A 19,790-nucleotide genomic window follows, 5' to 3' on the forward strand; every position below is an offset into this window, starting at 1 on the left:
TACCGTGCTTACTATTGCATTGCAATCAATTTTTTGATATCACATGCACACAGTTATTAAGCTACATGTATACTAAAAATTTGCATTCATTGTACACAAATCACTGCAGAAAATAAAGAATGTCATTGCATATTATAACATAATTTTACAACAATTTGAGCGTTAACATATGCAGCAACGTACAACGTTGAAAATGTAGATATAATCCTGTTATAATGAAAAAAGCCGAAAAACATGAGCATTTCAGTTTTTAAATACCCCATTTCTTAACAATTTCTTTGTGAAGTACGCAGACGCATTCATAAATTGCGAAATACACTGACACGGTCATAAATAGATACTTACGGTATTCTACTAATCGCTCAATAAATAAACCGTTGCACACACAGGTACTTGAAAAAAATGTTGGTCCTTATATATGCAACAAAAGAATTATATCTCATTATAAGAACCAAAATATTTATTTCAAGTACCTGTGGTTGCCCATTAGCAAATAACATGGCATAACGGCGTTCCGTATCATTCGATTTCACACATCCCCTTTATAATGTTTGCTCAATTGTTCTTCCAATATGTCATTTTATTTCCTTCCTCTCTATTATGCTACAGTCCACAAATCTCTTACGTGAAATCTTACCTAAATGTGTGACTAGGCGTAGGAATATTAAAGTTTTGTAACTGCTGTTTTTGTTGCTGGAGTATGTAAAGTTCTCAAAAGGTTATGATTTGACGCAGATTCGACAGCTAACTGTTGCTAACATTGTTTTGACAAAACACCTCTTTATCAAAACGTCTATAACAAAATAGCTTCATTATTTGAAAGTCACTTAAACAGACACAAAATATCAATTTTGATCAACAAAACATCTCACGTGATGGCATTTCGTTGCCCATGTTTGACACTTAGCTGCTACATACACGAATGTGAGTAAGGCACCATCTACAGTAACATTTAATAAAACACACATACACTAACGTCAGTAAGGCACCATCTAGAGTACCCTTTATTAAAACAGACCATTTCCACACTAATCGTTTGTTCCCTTCCGTGTCTTTATCCTCCATGCCAGCGTTAACCCATTTATGCCTAGTGGTCTCTCCCATCCTTCTAAATTGGATCAATTTAATTCGAATAATTAGGGATGTCTTGTATATTTATTTTTATATTTAGAATATTTCTTACAGAAATTCCTTTAAGCAAACAGCGCAGACCCTGAAGAGTCGCCGCATCATCTGGGTCTACGCTGTTTGCCAAGGCCTTATTTCTAGACGCTAGGCATAAATGGTTAACAGTTGAAACAGTGATCTTATCTTCCCATTACATATACATCAATAAAAGTGTAAGTGTTCTAGTATGAAGTATAACTGTGGTCTAAATGACAAGTTATCTACCATACATAATATAATTGTAATGCAGAAAAACGTCCATCTGTAGAACTTACACATTTTTCGTTTAGGTCAGAGTCTTCTGTCTTTGAAAAGAAAACATGTTACTTTCACTACAGTTACGTAGGCATGTTAAAAAATCTTGACGTGTTTATAAAGTAAAGTTTGGAATGCGTTGCCATCAGCTTGTCTTTTTTGGCAGCGTGTTTTCAGTCTCTTCAGTTCACCAATTGTATCGCTTTCTGAGAAAACTGGGCTTAATGCATGTGCGTAAAGTGTCGTCCCAGATTAGCCTGTGCAGTCCGCACAGGCTTATCAAGGACACTTTCCGCCTAAACTTGATTTTTGGTAAGGAGGGACTTCCTTGAAACAAAAAATACCATAAAAGCGGAAAGTGTCGTCCCTGTTTAGCCTGTGCGGACTGCACAGGCTAATCTAGGACGACACTTTACGCACATGCATTATGCCCCAGTTTTCTCTGAACAAGGCTTAATTGTATTTGAAGAGATTGCTCAAGAGCGCTTAATACGTCAAATTCTTCACACACATTTAGTTTTATGTTTCCGCGTCCGTAATTTCTATCACAATAAGAGAATTTCACTACACCACGAGATGTCAGCACTTTGAAAATCGGTCGTTCAATGCATTCGATCCATCGATACAAGTTGCAGTCGAGTATTGCATGTCTCTGTTTAAACTGATTCCATGTTATTCTTATACAGTGTGATACCACACTACACATTTCGTCCTGCTCTACGATACCACGTCCAGCACGCCGACACATTGTTTTAATCACATGAATATCAATCGGAACTGGCGAGATATTCGGTACATCTAGTATTCAAATGGTTAATCCATGTTTTCGTCAACATTTTATGGATGAAAAACGCAGATATTCGTCACAGCTTCACAGTTGACCTGGTCGAGACTGAAATTACATGTACTGTAAGATACAAACCATTAAAATCTAAAAAACGTCTTCAACATAAATGCACTTTTAACCGACACTACCATTTATTTAGGTATATGGACAAAGTAACCATTGTCGCGCTCAAGAACTACGCGACTACATTCAAGATTAATGTGAACCTACGAGGTCAAAGATAAATATTTTAAAGTGCATACTTCAGAAAATAAACTATCCAATCATATATTTCCACAAACTTGTTGGTAGTGATACTTCTACTCGTTTCTTTCCAATAATTCCTATGATACTTGTGAACTCTATTAGCATAAATTGCACGCCTGTTTATTTTCTTTCATTCACCATCGAATTTTATATTGAACATGTCTCCAACGACAAATGACACCAACACATTAATTTAGTAGGATACTCTTTCAAATGTTTAAATCGAGTCTTTAATTGAACGTTGATGAAAGTGTAGTTTTCTTCATTTTTGCCGAAAATGTTTATAAGATAAAATGCTTACAAAGGTGTGTAAAACACAAAAACAAAACAAAATCAGTAACAACAATGCACACACAAACATATATATAAACAAAGTGTTGAATGGGGATTCAATGACGACGACATTTTCAATGACGCAATTTGGTTATTACCTTGGAAACCTTATTGTTTTGTTTTGTTGAGGACGGGTATTTCTTGACCTTGTTGTCCATTGGCTCGGGGGTTGGGAAGTCCTGAGGACTGTGGAACGTGAAGCGGTTCTCTAGATCTACATAATAAATAATATAAGTGCATTTTAAGAATGTATAAAACATTTTTTTTTCGTTTTCAAAGTACCGTTATATGAATTTGAAAATTGTGTATGACATTCTTTCTTTGAGGGCCTTTTTGATGACGTAACTCGTTTAAAACAGTGCCGTATACACACAATGCAACTTATAAAAACAACATTATATAGAAAAAACGTTTTTGCACACATAGTGAGAACATACTATTGAGTTGACTGTGCGATTTTTAAATAAGTATCCTTTAAAAAAGTTTACATACGAAATGGCTACGCCGCTGGAAATCTTGTGAACTGGATTACCATAAGCGCCACTTACTAACATTTGCTTGAATTTCGTACGACAAATTTAAGTTACTTATTTTTCAAAGTATAATTGCAAAGAACTAACTTCAACGATTAGTTAATGTCCGTTATTATTTTCATTTATTCACAATCTTTCACATGCCCTTAATTTGTGGACATTTTAAAAACTTTTTTTATTGAACAGTGACCTAAACATTCGATCACTATTTAAATGTGTCGTAAGATCATACATAAAACAGGGCCTCAGCCCTACAGCAACTAACCGTGACTGTCTACTGAGGCCTGAGCGGCGACTTTCGGGGGTCGCGGTGGAGTCTGATACGACGCAGGCGAGCTATCTGTTCGAATAAAGTCAATCGTGATACATCGACTATCTCCGGAATCCTCCGTAAGATAGATTTATGGAATAAATTGTCTGATGATCCAGAGTGGAGCAAAGTATGTATGGGTCTCGTTGGATAATTTAGCCCCGCTCTCGGAACATCGGGTTCAATGCATGTGCGTTAAGTTACTCCCAGATTACTGTGTGCAGTCCGCAAAGGCTAATCAGGGACTTAACTTGCCAACTTAACTGGGTTTTTTTCGCAAGGAAGAGATTTCCTTTAAACGAAAAATAAAAAAGAAAAGCGGAATGTTTCGTTTCTAATTAGCCTGTGCGGACTGCACATAGATAATAATAGGTTGGTGACATGGATGGAGAATGGTTATCTGGCAAGTCGGAGGAATCGAACCCGATAAGATCCTCCGACGAGCCAGATAACCATTCTCCACCCACGTCACCAGCCTATTATTCTATTTATCCTGTCACATTTACAACATTCGTTGAAATGTTTCTAAAATATCTAGTTTTCGAGTATTTTGTGTTTAAATTTTTAATATGGGAAAAAACATGCGCGAACAAAAACAGAGTGACGTCATGTCATGCAAAGCGCTTAGGCTAGCTTCCATATCTTATTAAACAACACAGAACTCGAGTTAATCGTTATTAATTTTATACACACAGACGAAATTATGCTGTTTAAATAAAAATGATTAAACAAACAGTACTTAACATGTATTTGGTATTTTTTAATACAACAAAGTATATTTTATTAATAGAAAATAGTAAAGGCATACTCATGCGCGGAGAGCAACTGACGGATATTCGAGGTCACGTGGTCATCTAGCCTAATATTTAGGCTACTGGTTATCGGGCTGGATAAATGCTAATCTGGGACGACATATCACGCGCATGCGTGAAGCCCGTATTTTCCAGAGCGTGGGTCATACAGATTATGGTGCGAGATACACGCAAGGCTTGATGAGCGTTAACCCTTCGACAAAGACTCTTTATTTTTAATATTTAACATTTCACAACTGTCATGGAAAGGAAAAAATGAACCAGGGCTAGATTGTATTTAGTGTAAACTATTGGTAATGTACAAACATTGATTGAATGCGCTTCGCATAAGTGTTTGATACATATACACACAATACTTTTATTGTCCGCGTGTTTTTGTGCTTGTTTTAACAAAGACATATGTAGCTCGTACTATCATAGCTAACAGTTCGAGCCGAATACCTTATAAAAACACGACCATTTCCATGTATATGCTTATAACTAAAGAAAAAGCAAAATACACACTATAATAAAGTATAACGTACCATAAGTGTCATGGCAACGTACATTCAACAAATATATATTATATTTGTTGAATGTACGTTGCCATGACACTGAGGGTACGTTATAAGTATGAAACGCTACATACGCTCATGGTGGTTGGTAGGAATCTTTGACAAGGGTGGTGGGGGCGGTAACGGGTCCGCCGCTGAAAATATCGGGTAACATATACCGGTATTGATTTCGTGCTAATGTATACAATCGAAAAATATATCAGTGTGATGAACCTTTGTATCACTCATTGTTCTGATTTATAATTTAAGCTTTCTAATGTAAAAAATAGTCATAAATTAAAAAAGATAATTTCCGTATGGTTGATTTAAGTTACAATCCATTTAAAGAATAGCAAACATAGAAGCCCTTTGAATATCGCATAAAATGTTATTCTGACAAGCATGCGTTCGAGAGATGTTGGTTATTTTTTCTATCAACCATACTCGTAAAATGTAACTACCAGAAATTCATTTTCATACTCTTAATAATAAGTATGAATTGCACAGAAAGCGTATTGGAAACTCACTGTATCAGCAAATGGCTAATAACAATTATGAGTTCAGTTTGGTTCTATGTTTTGTACGTCATTTATGACAAACCATATTATTGGTAATAACTAGACGCATTTTACACTCATGGTTTTTAATTAAATGTTGCACTCTAACTTTTACTTAAACGCTAATTGCTGATATACTAAGTGCTTGTCTCCCCATGGCTGACATACTAATTGCTAATTGTTTTCCCTTGGCTGACATACTAATTGCTTATAGTTTTCCCTTGGTTGACATACTAATTGCTAATTGTTTTCCATTGACTGACATACTAATTGCTAATAGTTTTCCCTTGGCTGACATACTAGTTGCTAATTGTTTTCCCTTGGCTGACATACTAATGCTACTTGTTTTCCATTGGCTGACATATTAATTGCAACTGGTTTTCCCATCGCTGACTTTCTTATTGCTACTTGTTTTTCCATGGCTGACTTACTTACATCTACTTTTTCCCATAGAAGTACTAATTGCTGCTTGTTTAACCATGGCTTACACATTAATTGCTACGTGTTTTCCCATTGCTGACATATGAATTGCTACTTGTTTTCCCATGGCTGACATATAAATTGCTTCTTGTTTTCCCATGGCTGATATACTTACATCTTCTTTTTTTCTCAAGGCTGACATACTTGCATCTACTTTTTTCCCTTTTCTGACATACTTATTGCGATTGTGTTCACATGCCATGGCCGACATACTTACTACTACTTGTTTTCCCATGACTGACATACTTATTGCTACTTGTGTTCCCTTAGCAGCACTAATTGCTACTTGCTTTCCCATTGCTTACATACTTATTGCTACTTGTTTACTCATGGCTGAAATATTTACATCTAATTGTTTTCCCATGATTTACTTACTCATTGCTACTTGTTTTCCCCTGACTGACATACTAAATGCTACTTGCTTCTACATGGCTGACGTATTAATTGCTACTTGCTTCCCATGGCTTCCATATTAATTGCGACTTCTTTGCCAATAACTGACATACTAATTTCTACTTGTTTTCCCATGGCTGACACACTAATTGATACTTGTTTTCAATTCGATAACATACTAATTGCTTCTTGTCTGCCCATGGCTGACATACTAATTTCTACTTGTTTTCACATGGCTGGCATGCTAAATGCTACTTGTTTCCCATATGCTGACATGCTAAGTGTTTCTTGTTTTCCTGAAGGCTACTATACTAAGTGCTACTTGTCTGCACATGGCTGACATTCTACATGCTACTATTTTAGCCATGGCTGACACATTAAATGTTAATAAATGTTCTCATAAAATTATACTTGTTGGCTCATGGATGACAGACAAAATGCTACTTGGCTTCCATACTAAATGTTACTTGTTTGCTTCTGACTGACACACATGTTCCTTGTATCGAGTATTGAGTGAAAATCTTAATAGTACATGTATAATTATGGCTGCCACAATGAATTTTGCTTGTGCGCTCTTGGCTGACACACTAAATATAAATCGTACGTTCCTGGTCTACACACTCAGTGTAACCTGAATGCTCATGGGTGCCTGACTAAATGTGACTTGTACACGCATGATTGGCAGATTAAATGTGACTTAAACGCTCACGGGTAAAACATTTACTTATACTGGACTGCCTTCGACTGACATTTAATGTACGCTTATAATTGGCACATAAAAAATGATACGTGTATGCTCATGGTTAATATACTTAATATTACTTGTATGCTCATGGGTAACACCCTTAATGTCACTTGTATGCTCATAGTTGACACACATAATGTTACCTTTATGTTCATGGTTGACACACTTAATGTCACTTGCATGCTCATAGTTGACACACTTAATGTTACTTGTATGCTCATAGTTGACATAAATAATCTTACATGTATGATCATGGTTAACACAAATAATCTTTCTTGAATGCTCATGGTTAACACCCTTAATGTCACGTGTATGCTCATAGTTGACACAAATAATTTTACTTGTATGCTCATGGTTGACACAAATAATCGTACGTGTATGTTCATGGTTGACACAAATAATCTTACGTGTATGTTCGTGGTTGACACACTTAATGTTGCTTGTATGCTCATAGTTGACATAAATAATTTACGTGTATGCTCATGGTTGACACAAATAATCTTACTTGTATGTTCATGGTTGACACACTTAATGTTACTTGTATGCTCATAGTTGACATGAATAATTTACGTGTTAGCTCATGGTTTACACAAATAATCTTAAATTGTATGCTCGTGGTTGACACAAATAATCTTACTTGTATTCTCATGGTTGACACACTTAAAGATCCATAAACAGTCAAAATCAACGATAACTTCGTTAAATAAAGTTAACCCATGAAAAAAGGCAGAGATCCTTAAAGCAATAGCCAAAATTTCAACGCTTTTTGTGGTCTGGTAACATTGATTTAACTAGATACACAATGCTTGTGTTCATTGTTTTGTGGAATATATATTCCATTTGAATTTCCCGCGACGATATCCGAACATCAACGAGCGAACCCGACATTGGCTTAGGGCATCTTCAAAAGCATGACGCAGTTCTCAATAATACTCATTGTGTTAATAATAAGCGGAGCTCAAGCGAGGACGTCCTGCTCTTAGCGATTCAGCATTGTAAAAAAGAAAACAGAGCGTGCACAAACGAAAGTATGTGTAGGGGAAAACATAACTGAATGGAACTGCGTCAATGAAAGAATGGGGTTTTCCCATAATCATTATAATTTTTAAGTTGCCCGTTATGTATTATTATAGCGCGCGGACCTACTTGAAAGCACAGACAAGTGCGCTCCAAATTATACAAATTAACGCAAACCGTATGAATCCGTCAACGAAACAAGATGACACCGTGAAACGATTTTTAGATGCTGAAAAAGTTGCAGAATGTTTGTATTTTAACGTTTATACACCAATCTTTCTTGTTTTAGGGTCTTCCTCTTATAATTAACCTTCGTACGACACTTTTTTGTTGGAAAATTTTATATAGCATAACCGTATTGGGTAGTGTTTATAGATCTTTAATATTACTTGTATGCTCATGGCTGGCACACTAATATTACTTGTTACTTCACGGGTGACACATAGACTATTACTTGTACGCCAATGGTCGACACATTTTAGATTACTTGTACGTTAATTGCTGAAACAAGTACTTAAATGTTCATTGTTGAAGCACGTAATAATACTCACATGGCAGACGAACTAAATGTCACTTGTATGTTTATTGTCTCATAACGTATGGTTACTCGAATGCTCATTACCAAATACTAATTTCACGCTCATGAGTGAATCGTATAATGTCACGTGTACGCGATGCCTGATATAGATCTAATGTCACTTGTATGATCATGACTAACACACTAAATGCCTCTAGTGTGTTCATGGCCGATATAGACAAAGTGTTACTTGTTCGCTAAAAACTGAATAAATGTCAGGGGTACGCTAATGTCTAATAAAGAGTTCATGTAACTTGCCTAACTTGCTCATGCCTAATTGATTCCCTATTCCACATATGTTCATGGGTATTTTACTAAATGAAAGACGAAATATTGGAAAACGCTCATGACTGCCGTGCTGAACGCCTTTTCCTGGTATTGGCAGGTACCAATACCCTCTTATTACAACGGAAGCAAGCCACTGACGTCTGACGGACTAAATGCTACTTACGCTCATGATGATGTCTCGATGGCATTCGGGCCACGGGTGGAGGTGGCGGAGGTGAATCGTCTGTCTCTGAAAAATAAAACAACAATATCTAGATTCATAATGTTTGTATACCTTTTTTCTTGTACTCTTCTGAAACGTCAGCAGTGTGTGACAATAGGCTTGCGATGTATGTCATTTTTTTCTTTAATTGTTGTAAAAAAAATTGAATCATGCGAATGTTAGCATTACCCGTGCGACAGTCAAAGATTTGACACAGTGTCGCATGACCCGAATGCCACATCGCTCGCAATTATAAATGAGCCTCGCTCTGGGAAAACGGGGCTTACTACTTGTGTTTGAAGGGTCGTCCCAGATTAGCCTGTGCAGTCCTTAACGGAATTTACGCTAAGATGAGACTTCATTGAAACGGAAAATACCATAAAAGAAGAAAGCGTATTCCCTGATTAGCCCGTGTGGACTGCACTTTTCGCACATACATAAAGACCGCTTTTCCCAGAACGAGGCTAAAATACTCTAGACGAGGACAGTAAAATACTTTTGCCCTGATCAAAATCAAACGATGTGTCATCATCAGTTACCTTTCATATATATATAGAAAACGTTCATCGTGCAACCTCATGCATGAGTGCCACATAATAGCAATGTGCATGTTCATAAAGCAAGCGACCACGCAAATTATACGATTGGTGTAAACTTATAAATTCAAACTCAAACGGGAAGTAATATGATCTATTGGAATGAAAAAGTCTAAGCGTGTATACATGTGCGTTTACATATAATACACACTAGAGTTAGAGAGATTTCAAGCGTTTCTATTCAGATTTAGCGTTTATATTTGTTGAGATCGTGGGTAAGTAAAGCGCCCTGCTTACATTTAAAAAGTGGAAGGCCACACAAGTTTATTTAAATGTTTTAGTCGTTTTAGTATTGCATGTTATCAATGCAAATTTTCTTGTACTGAAACTTTTTATAACGTATAAAACATGCCAGTCACCTTTTGAGACATTTACTATGAAAGTTTCGCAAAATTATAAAAATTGTCCAAAATAACATAATTCAAAAATAATGTATGCACTACATGTACATTAAAAATGCAAAATAAGCTCATAAGAAAAATGTGAAAAGTATACGTTCGTTTATTTGTAATAAATATCACAAAGATTAAAGAGTGCTTGTAACGCTTTTCATCGATAATTTAGCAAACAGGTGTAAAAAGTTCAACCTAGTTCTGCATTTGCAGATTAATTCAACCGCACTACTTTTGGTAATAGCACAAAACAAGACAATGTATTTCGTAATCAAAGGCTACTATGGCAAGCGGTTCGACGCATAATCCCAAGAAACTAGGTTTCTCATGAAAACCTAGATTCTCATGAAAACCTAGGTTCTCATTTGAAAACTTGGGTTCTTGAAGCCATGTGCAATCTTCAAGCGAGAAACTAGGTTCTCATTCTGAGAACCTACGTTCTCATGAGAAACCTAGTTTCTTGGGAGTATGCGTCGAACCGCAAGAAACTAGGTTTCTCATGAGAACCTAGGTTCTCATGTTAACCTAGGTTTTCAAATGAGGACCTAGGTTCTCATGATAACCTAGGTTTTCATTTAAAAACTTGGGTTCTCATGAGAACCTAGGTTCTCATTTAAAAACTTAGGTTCTCATGATAACCTAGGTTGTCATTCTGAGAACCTAGGTTCTCATGAAAAACCTAGTTTCTTGGGATTATGCGTCGAACCGCTTGCCATAGGCTACCGGCCCAGAATACAATAAACAGACATGCCACCTTTAACATGCATAAGTTGTGATTAGTTTTATGTTTATAATTTCGCATGAAGATATATAAATATTGCAGTTTTCTTCAATGTTAGATCATTTTTCGTTTTCATTAGATTAATGAGCTCGATTTCTTCTCTCTTTCCTCATTACAACCAAAACAGGTGAATGTTTCGCTCTTCGTGAAATTCAGAACAATGACAACATATATAGAAAACGCTTTCAATGACACAAGTGTTCTCTACATTTAGACAATGGGTACACTATCTAGGATCATGCTCTATACCAAGGCGTCGTCCAGTTTCAATAAGACACTTGTGTTTGGAATATCTGAAATTTGCTAAATGCTTTTTTTCAGAATGGTATTTTAAGCGAAAGTTATTTTTCTGGTTGAAGCTCTTACATATATATGCTACCTGTTTCACATCTGACGAGTCAAATATGCTCCCTGACAAGTTTTGCTTGTTAAAACAAATAAGGCGATCTTCAAACAGATGTAAAAATACATCAACTTTACTTACATCCTGATAAACCCCATACAGAACCAAATCCAAAATTAAACTACAGGTTTTTTTTAACAGAGGTAACAGAGGTAACCCATTTGTCCTTCCAATTTCATCCTGGCGTTTCAACATTTTATAACAGTTTTGGGTTTATATATGCAAAGATGTGTGATAAGTTCAAACCAGTATTTAAAGGGATATTTTCACGCTTTGGTAAATTGACAAAATTGAAAAAAGTTGTTTCAGATTCGAAAATTTTCGTTTTAGTTATGATAATTGTGAGGAAACAGTAATACTGAACATTTACCATGGTCTAATATAGCCATTATATGCATCTTTTGACGATTTTAAAACCTAAAAATTATAAAGCGTTGCAACGCGAAACGATTGAATAATTTGGAGAGTTCTGTTTTTGTCGTTAAATTTTGTGAAACTACGAAGATTGCTTATATAAGGTATAAAATACGTCAGCACGAGTACTCGGCGGAATAGCTCAGTAGGCTAGAGCGTTTTTACTTCAGGACTCTGGCAGGACTCCAGGGGTCACTGGTTCGAAACCTGTTCCGGGCAATGTTCCTTTCCTTTTTTTAATTTTATTCTTGATTTTTTACTGGAGCTTTTACGATCCAATGTTTACATTTATCGATATAAAGCATTTAATGAATAAGTTAAAAAATGCCAAAATCTGTGAAAAGGCCCCTTTAACACGTTTTAAATGATATTCTAAACAAAATTCAAATTTAACAACATCCCTAGAGTCATGCAATTGTTGGTTGACTAATTCAGACAAAATAAAATCTTAACCAAATTAATTGAATTTGCGTCATCTTTTCGTATATAGCCGATCTTTTTAATGGACGGCAACACACTTGAATTTGTAAAGGTGTTCGTCCACAATGTTACAACGTATTATTGCACACATAAAATTACTAGTACGTTTGCATCATATTTCAGCTTTTATAAATGAAAATGAAGCCATGTGCAAACGCGTTACTCATGTTATGTTGCTAGTTTATTATTAATAGATTTGTTAAGATTAAAACGCAGCATCGTTGATCAAGACAATCAAGCAAAGTGGCATCATATAACACTAAAACACACACTACATCTATTATATTTAAAGGCACATTTTCACCTTTTGGTAAATTGACACAATTAAAAAGAAATTGTTTCAGATTCGCAAAGTGTCGTTGTAGTTATGATATTTGTGAGGAAACAGTAATACTGAACATGCTCTAAAATATCGTTAGACGATTTAAAAACCTGCAACGCGAAATGATTGAATATGTATTAGAAACATCACTCATATATGAGCATGGATGGCCGAATGGTCTAAGCGATAGACTTTTACTCCAAGGGTCAGTGGTTCGAGCCCAGTTTAGGGTTACTTTTTTCTTCCTTGAAAAACAATCCTTGTTTTTGTTCTGGAGCTTTTTAGATCCAGTGTTTATATTAATCAATATAAAGCATTTGATGACAAACTTCAATACAAGCCAAAATCTGTGAAAATGTCCCTTTAAAACGTAGCATCGCCAATAATGACAATCAAGCAGAGAGACGACACATAACACACTAAAACACAGTCACTACATCAACTATATTTAAAGGTATGCAAGAAAGTATGATTAAGCTAACACCCAAAGAAAACAATTACCACATATAAGTATACCCACTACAGGAAATTGGATATACATACATCCACGTGCTCATCATTCCATCACCGGTTACACATCTGCAGTGTCGGCTTTGGTTTCGAATACTTTGAACCTTATTGTCGATGCAGTTACGCTCCAAAAGTTTAAAATGCTCAACTATGAAACGTGTATAATATCATATTCATAACGACTTTCCCATGCGCATGCGCCTATACATAAGTATACGGCTTCTGCTTTTGTACTCATTAAATAAACGCTATTTTGTGATTTAAATATATTCTTCGTTAGCGTGTCGAAATGTCGAAAATCTGAGCACCGTTTGATTTGCATGCATTGTATACAATAACCAGGCATTTATATTCACATTTGAGCCTCGCTCTGGGAAAACGGGGATAAATGCATGTGCGGAAAGTTTCTATCTAGATTACCCTGTGCAGTCCGCTGACGAGACTTTTCGCCTGTATATTGTCTGTTGTTTTTATAAAGTCTCTTCTTATGGACAAACCAGTTTAAGCGGAAAGCATCGTCTCAGATTACTTTGTGTGGAATGCACAGGCTAATCTGGGACGACACTAAACGCAAATGCATTAAGCACCATTTTCCCCAGAACGTGGCAAATTTTATAACGAACACGACACAGCTGTCTTAAAGCTCTTCCCTCTATTGCCATTTCCAAACTCATTTACGTACTTTGTGCTGGTTTGGTCCAGCAACATGCAAACATTCTTACACAATTATACCCTCACCATTATTTGGTGTGTTGATTGAAACAACCTTTCCTTGACTACCCCGAGACGGTAGTGCCGGTGGGAATCCTGAAATGGTATACACATAATCTAATACGAAAACCTTACCCACAATGTTCGCATAATCAAGCTAGCATAGCCATTCCGGCACCGGGGAGGGGGGGGGGGCTTTTCTTTCGTGTCGGAAAGCAAATCTGACAAAGCAGTTTACGTGAACAGTTATAACAATAATTTGGAACATATAGTGAAGCGGCGTGATTAGTAAAAGCGAGTGATTAGTAATGGGGAAAGCGCGACTGGGAGCATACAGTAAATTATCTATGGTACAGGGTATATGTAATTTATAACGACTTCGGATATTCTGCTTATCGACTACAGCACAAGACAACACCTACTTTGAATATACTTAACGTAAAACTAAAAATGGCTGGAAATTGGAACTATACTCCGCAATATGTCACAGCTTTCCAGAGTTTAGTAAATTTATCACTTGATATGCAGACATCCCGGGTATACAGTTGCTTTCCTTTTCATCACTCACTGTCCATTACATATTTTTTTTAAACATGGTCAAACATAGCCCTTACCTGGTGACACCCCGTGGTCAACTGAGTGCCGCATCCTGGGCATAGTCTTTGCCCGGTGGATGTCATTGGCCTTCGCGAGCGACTTCCGGGGATGCGCTCTAGACGCTGTAAACCAGCAACGTACATAGCTTCAACGCCTTATAATATGAGTCGTGTTCTGAGAAAACTGAGCATAATGCATGTGCGTAAAGTGTCGTCCCAGGTTAGCCTTCAATGACTTCGCTTTCCGCCTAAATTGGATTGTTGCTAAGAAGAGACTTCATTTAACCGAAAAATGTCATAAAAGCGGAAAAGTGTCGCCCCTGATTAGCCGGTGCGCACTGCACAGGCTAATCTGTGCCGACACTTTAGGCACATGCATTTTGTCAAATGTTCACAGATCAAGATACATATCCAAGTTTTCGTGTGATATTGCATGTTTCTTTCATTGAAGGTGGTTGTATGCAGGTTACGTTATTAGTTTAAACCTATTTATTTTAGCTCGATTGCATAGAAAGTAATTCCTACTTGTTTGAAATGCTCTCGAGTCCGTTTCCAGTACTTGGTGTCTATATGGGAGATCGAAAGAACGCTCCCACAGCGGGGATCGAACCCGTGACCTCCCGGTCGCTAGGCGGACACCATATCCATTACACCACGGCGACCTTTATGTTATTGGTTACGTTATTGCATACATATGCTGACATTCCATAAGATGTCTTGATTAATTACAAAGAAACAATGTTAAAATAGCAAGTCGATAAGCTTTTGAAACAAACGAAAAAGCACACAGTCTACGAAATATAAAGTAAGTAAATAATAGACGCATTAATAAAAACAAACTCTCCGACTAAAAACACACAGACACAATAAATAAAAGCAAACAAAACTAACATGAAAACAATTAGAGCAATAACAAAGTAAGTTTTGAAACAACACCAACGGCGACAACACCAACACGCTTACAAGCCCACCGCAAGGGCGAATAAATTAATGAAACATCTGTACGTACGATCAAGGTCTGCAATAGGTTTCCTGTCCCCACGGACAGGTAAGGGTGGCGGAGCATCTGCAGCGGTAGTCATTTTGTGCGAACCGGTACTTGACGATTTGTGCATAGTATTGACCGGTGGCGGTGGTGGGGCTTCAGAATGAGTCCGCCTTCGTTCGGTCGGCCTCGCAATTGAGGGACTACTTGCAATGCCATTTCGTATAGGAGAGGGAGCGTGGCCGGTACCTCGATTCGGCAAAGGAGGAGGGGGTTCACTGATTTGTTGTCGTGACATCATGGAGGTCATTTTCATATCATTCTGAAGATAGACGTTTTATAAAGTAGATACTTTTAACCGACATTGGCAATTTAATGGCGCATGTTGTGCTATTTACTAACTTTCATATACAAGTGATGTGTATATTAATAGTACTTTAATTTGCATTCGCAAGAGTGGGAGGGGGGCGGTGCTGTCGTTCATAGTGGCGTGGTGTAGTGGAGGGGAGGGGCGAAGTAAAATAATGTTCTTTGATACTATTTTATTGGGGACCTTGTTTTATTACTTTGATTCGTCGAAACAGAACAGAATGCGCATCAGCTGGGATAGGTACGTCACTTCTCCGACGAAAATGAAATATTGCTACATTTTATACTTTCAAAAACGTTCCTTCAAATACAGTAAGCTGGAGTGCATCTATTGAACAGTAACCGAGAAAAGCCGACAGCTAAATAACTGTTCTAATAGGATACTCGCCGATATTCGAATATGAAGAACAAACGATGTTTATAGCATATGAAACAACGAAATAGAAAAAAGTAGCTCAGAACTTGCAAGAAGTTACATTAAATAATATTTCCAATGAATTTCAACTTTAACAACCCTTCTCGTTAGATAACTCAGGTATTTTCCGTCGATTCGAGGGAAAATTATCTTCATTTGGGAATTTTGTTTTCAAGAAGTTGTCAATTTTGTATGAAGTCTTGTCTCAAAAGCTTGAATTTATTCATGAGACTTTAAAGCAATTTCACCAAAGACTATTTTTGTTGATTTATCTCCCTATTTTTACATTGATAGGATATTTTTATAAGAATGGGGGTAAATAACAATAGTTTGCTTTGCCATGTTAAGATCTTCTGACACGCGAGAACAATGGAATAAGGCCTACAACTCCATGTCATTACGATGCGCAAATATTACCCAGCATTACTTCAAATTGTTGTTGTTTTGGTTGTTTGTAATTAATGGACCGAGTATACTTTCTGAAAGATTATCTCTCAGTTGAACGATTAACCCTTGCATGCCTAACGTCTAGAAAAAAGGCATTGGCAAACAGCGTAGACCCAGATGAGACGCCGCATGATGCGGCGTCTCATCAGGGTCTGCGCTGTTTGCTTAAAGGAATTTCTGTAAGAAATATTCTAAATGTAGAAATAAATATACTAGACATCCCTTATTTTGGAAATAAATTGATCAAATTTAGAAGGATGAGAGAGTCCACTAGGAATAAATGAGTTAAAATGTACTATATGCAACGCATTTGCAATGTTTTATTTTAGACGAATGTGCGCATAATTACACGCAATAATTGAGTCACCAGAAAGAATACACATCAGTTTCATCCCGTAGTCAGGCTCCAAATGAACACGGAAGTGTTGATCCGAGAGAAATAAACGCTCTTCGAAATGTTAATACGTGTTTAAAAACACTCCGATGTTTTAATTGCACCAATAGACCTAGTCCAAATAATTATACGTAATCTACCGATGTATATCGCCTCATATTTATAGGAGTATTCGGAACTCAATCACAAGGTACGAACTTATGAGTTTTTTTTGGTCATTTACGATTTGAAGTGCTGTCAAATGAAATGCAAATATCGTACGAACATATCTTTGTCATTTACGTTCAGTTATTCGACCTTGTTTTAAAATTAAACTTGCCCTTCCCCCGTTGGCATTTCAAAATTAACTTCCGTGTATATGTTCAAAGGGACTTTGCTTGGTCGGGTTTATGAAAATAATTTTTAGAAGGGGGTAAAACAAGAACTTGCGGGTGGTTTATGTATCGAAGGTGTCACATCAAAATTGGCAAAAATCCATCTACTCACCACATAAAAACATTTTTTTTAAATCTCGATAAAATTCCCACGACTGCAACTTCATGAAATATAGCACCATGCGCAGGCATGCAATCCCTCCCATTTAGAGTAGCCGCACCGTTAACAAAAATTCACATCACAAAAATTTCCCCCGCTTTGTATTGTTGAATGTTAGACTGCATTTAACGTCGAAAGACGATACCACGATACCAAGAGTAGGATAAAGAACGTTCCAATATTACTTTCATACATATACCTGATAAACTGTAAACTTGTCTTTCAAACCGAATAGCAATTCTATTAAATATCGATTGCCACGTATGGCGCTTATGTATGTATTTCAAACCTCGTGAATACCAACGTGGTGTATAGACGGTATATATGTGTTTTTTAAGAGAAGGAAGTAAACAAATAAATCGGATTGTTTAACACGATAGTAAAATCTTCTGAATGCACTTAACAATATTGGTACATATTTCCCAGTGTAACTGGAGTCCGTATAGAAGCGCCAAAGTGCCACAAGTACAGTCAATATTTTAAGCCTTGTAATGGGAAAACAAGGCTTAATCAATGAGTGTGCTTAAAGTGTCATCCAAGATTAGCAAGTGCAGTCCGCACAGGCTAATCAGGAACGACATTTTCTGCCTGAATTAGATTTTTGATAAGAAGAGACTTCCTATAAACCAAAAAATCCAAAAAAAGCGGAAAGTGTCATCCTCAATTAGCTTTTCGGACTGCAAAGGCTAATCTGGAACGATACATGCATGAAGCCCAGTTTGGTGTCCGCCGTGCGACCGGGAGGTCACGGGTTCGATCTCCACTGGGGGCGTTCCTTCGATCTCATCCAAAGACACCAAGTAATGGTTGTAGTCCCGGAAACGGACTGAGATCTTGTAATTAATAAAAACGGCTGTTTGCGAAAACGATGACGACAATTATGATAACAAAAACGATGGGAAAGGTATATATGAGTCGCGTTCTGAGAAAACTGGGTATAATGCATGTGCGTAAAGTGTCATCCCAGATTAGCCTATGCAGTCCACACAGGCTAATCAGGGATAACACTTTCCGCCTAAACTTGAATTTCGGTAAGAAGGAATTACTTAAAACTAAAAATCCAATTTTGGCGGAAAGTCTCGTCCCTGATTAGCCTGTGCGGACTGCACAGGCTAACCTTGGACGACACTTTACGCACATGCATTAAGCCCAATTTTCTCAGACCAAGACACATATGATAAGTGATGAGGATGGTGTTGATGAACAACGGGTGATTCTCAATGACGTAAATGAGGTTGACGTAACATATGGTGGCGGATACGGTGGCGGCCGCTACGTAGAGGAAAAGTTGTTGATGATACATGTGGTGATAATGAAAATGGGGAAAAAAGAATGATCTATAATAATTTCAAAATAATTATATCATTTACCTTAATATTAATACAACTACTAAACGTCTTTAGACGTATAACTTAATACGAAAGAAAGATATGTGTGTTCCGATTTGTGAAACTCACCTCGATTTGAAGAACACCAAGTATTCAATATTGATGTGAAGGCATGCAGTTATAATCCAATTATGTGTTTGATCTTTTTGATACGATTGATGGTTATATTTTTAAACTAATACAAGCCGAGCCGAATTAAAACAGTGTCAAGTTACAACTATAGAACACATTTGCACTGTTGACGAATATATCGCTTTAAATCCTATAAAACAAACTCAGATATACTTAAATGTATAAGTTAAACATAGACAAGAACACACAGCAATCCATCGATTTTATCTTTTTTATAAAAAAACGAATTTAAACTCCTTGAACCTTACACAAGTGTAACTACGTCGAACTACGATTTTCACGTTTCACTCTTAGCAAAAACAGAGCAAATAATACAACAAATACACCAGCACAGATAAACTAGTGTTCAGATAATCGTAGTATAGCTATAACGAATGTTAATGCGACCCGGCAATTCCTACATAGTCGCTCGAATGCGGAAGTTTTTAAACGTGACGTTTATGCTTAGGAAGAATGAATATATTATAAAGGCTTGTTTAATCGATACGTTTCTTTATTTTTTTTTATCGAGTGCACCGAGATTGTCTCCCATATGGCCATCGCCCCCAGAAAGACGTGTTAGTTGGTTACGGGGGATAGTGCAAGATACAGGAGACACCCCGTTCCAGAGGTGAGCCTGGGTCTTT

At 36.9% G+C, this 19,790-nt stretch overlaps 1 protein-coding gene across 7 annotated transcripts; it reads right to left on the reverse strand.

Moving 5' to 3' along the window:
* Positions 1–796: 796 nt before the first annotated feature.
* Positions 797–19,581, reverse strand: LOC127839189 (uncharacterized). Of its 7 annotated transcripts, none has more exons than XM_052367452.1 (9): positions 19,102–19,580; positions 15,510–15,807; positions 14,519–14,623; positions 13,932–14,000; positions 9,263–9,322; positions 5,132–5,191; positions 3,647–3,721; positions 2,947–3,062; positions 797–2,314 (listed from the first exon to the last, which is right to left on the reverse strand). In XM_052367452.1, exons 2-9 carry the CDS (start codon positions 15,799–15,801, stop codon positions 2,294–2,296), a joined length of 798 nt encoding a protein of 265 aa, XP_052223412.1. In that variant the 5' UTR covers positions 15,802–15,807; positions 19,102–19,580; the 3' UTR covers positions 797–2,293. The 7 variants fall into 7 exon arrangements, with proteins under 7 accessions (XP_052223412.1, XP_052223410.1, XP_052223411.1 ...); XM_052367450.1 differs by having other exon boundaries at positions 9,257–9,322; positions 19,102–19,579; XM_052367451.1 differs by lacking the exon at positions 19,102–19,580 and adding an exon at positions 17,597–17,900 and having other exon boundaries at positions 9,257–9,322.
* Positions 19,582–19,790: the final 209 nt, after the last annotated feature.

Source organism: Dreissena polymorpha, chromosome 7 (assembly GCF_020536995.1).
Source record: "Dreissena polymorpha isolate Duluth1 chromosome 7, UMN_Dpol_1.0, whole genome shotgun sequence".
In the NCBI taxonomy this organism is placed as follows: Eukaryota; Metazoa; Mollusca; class Bivalvia; order Myida; family Dreissenidae; genus Dreissena; species Dreissena polymorpha.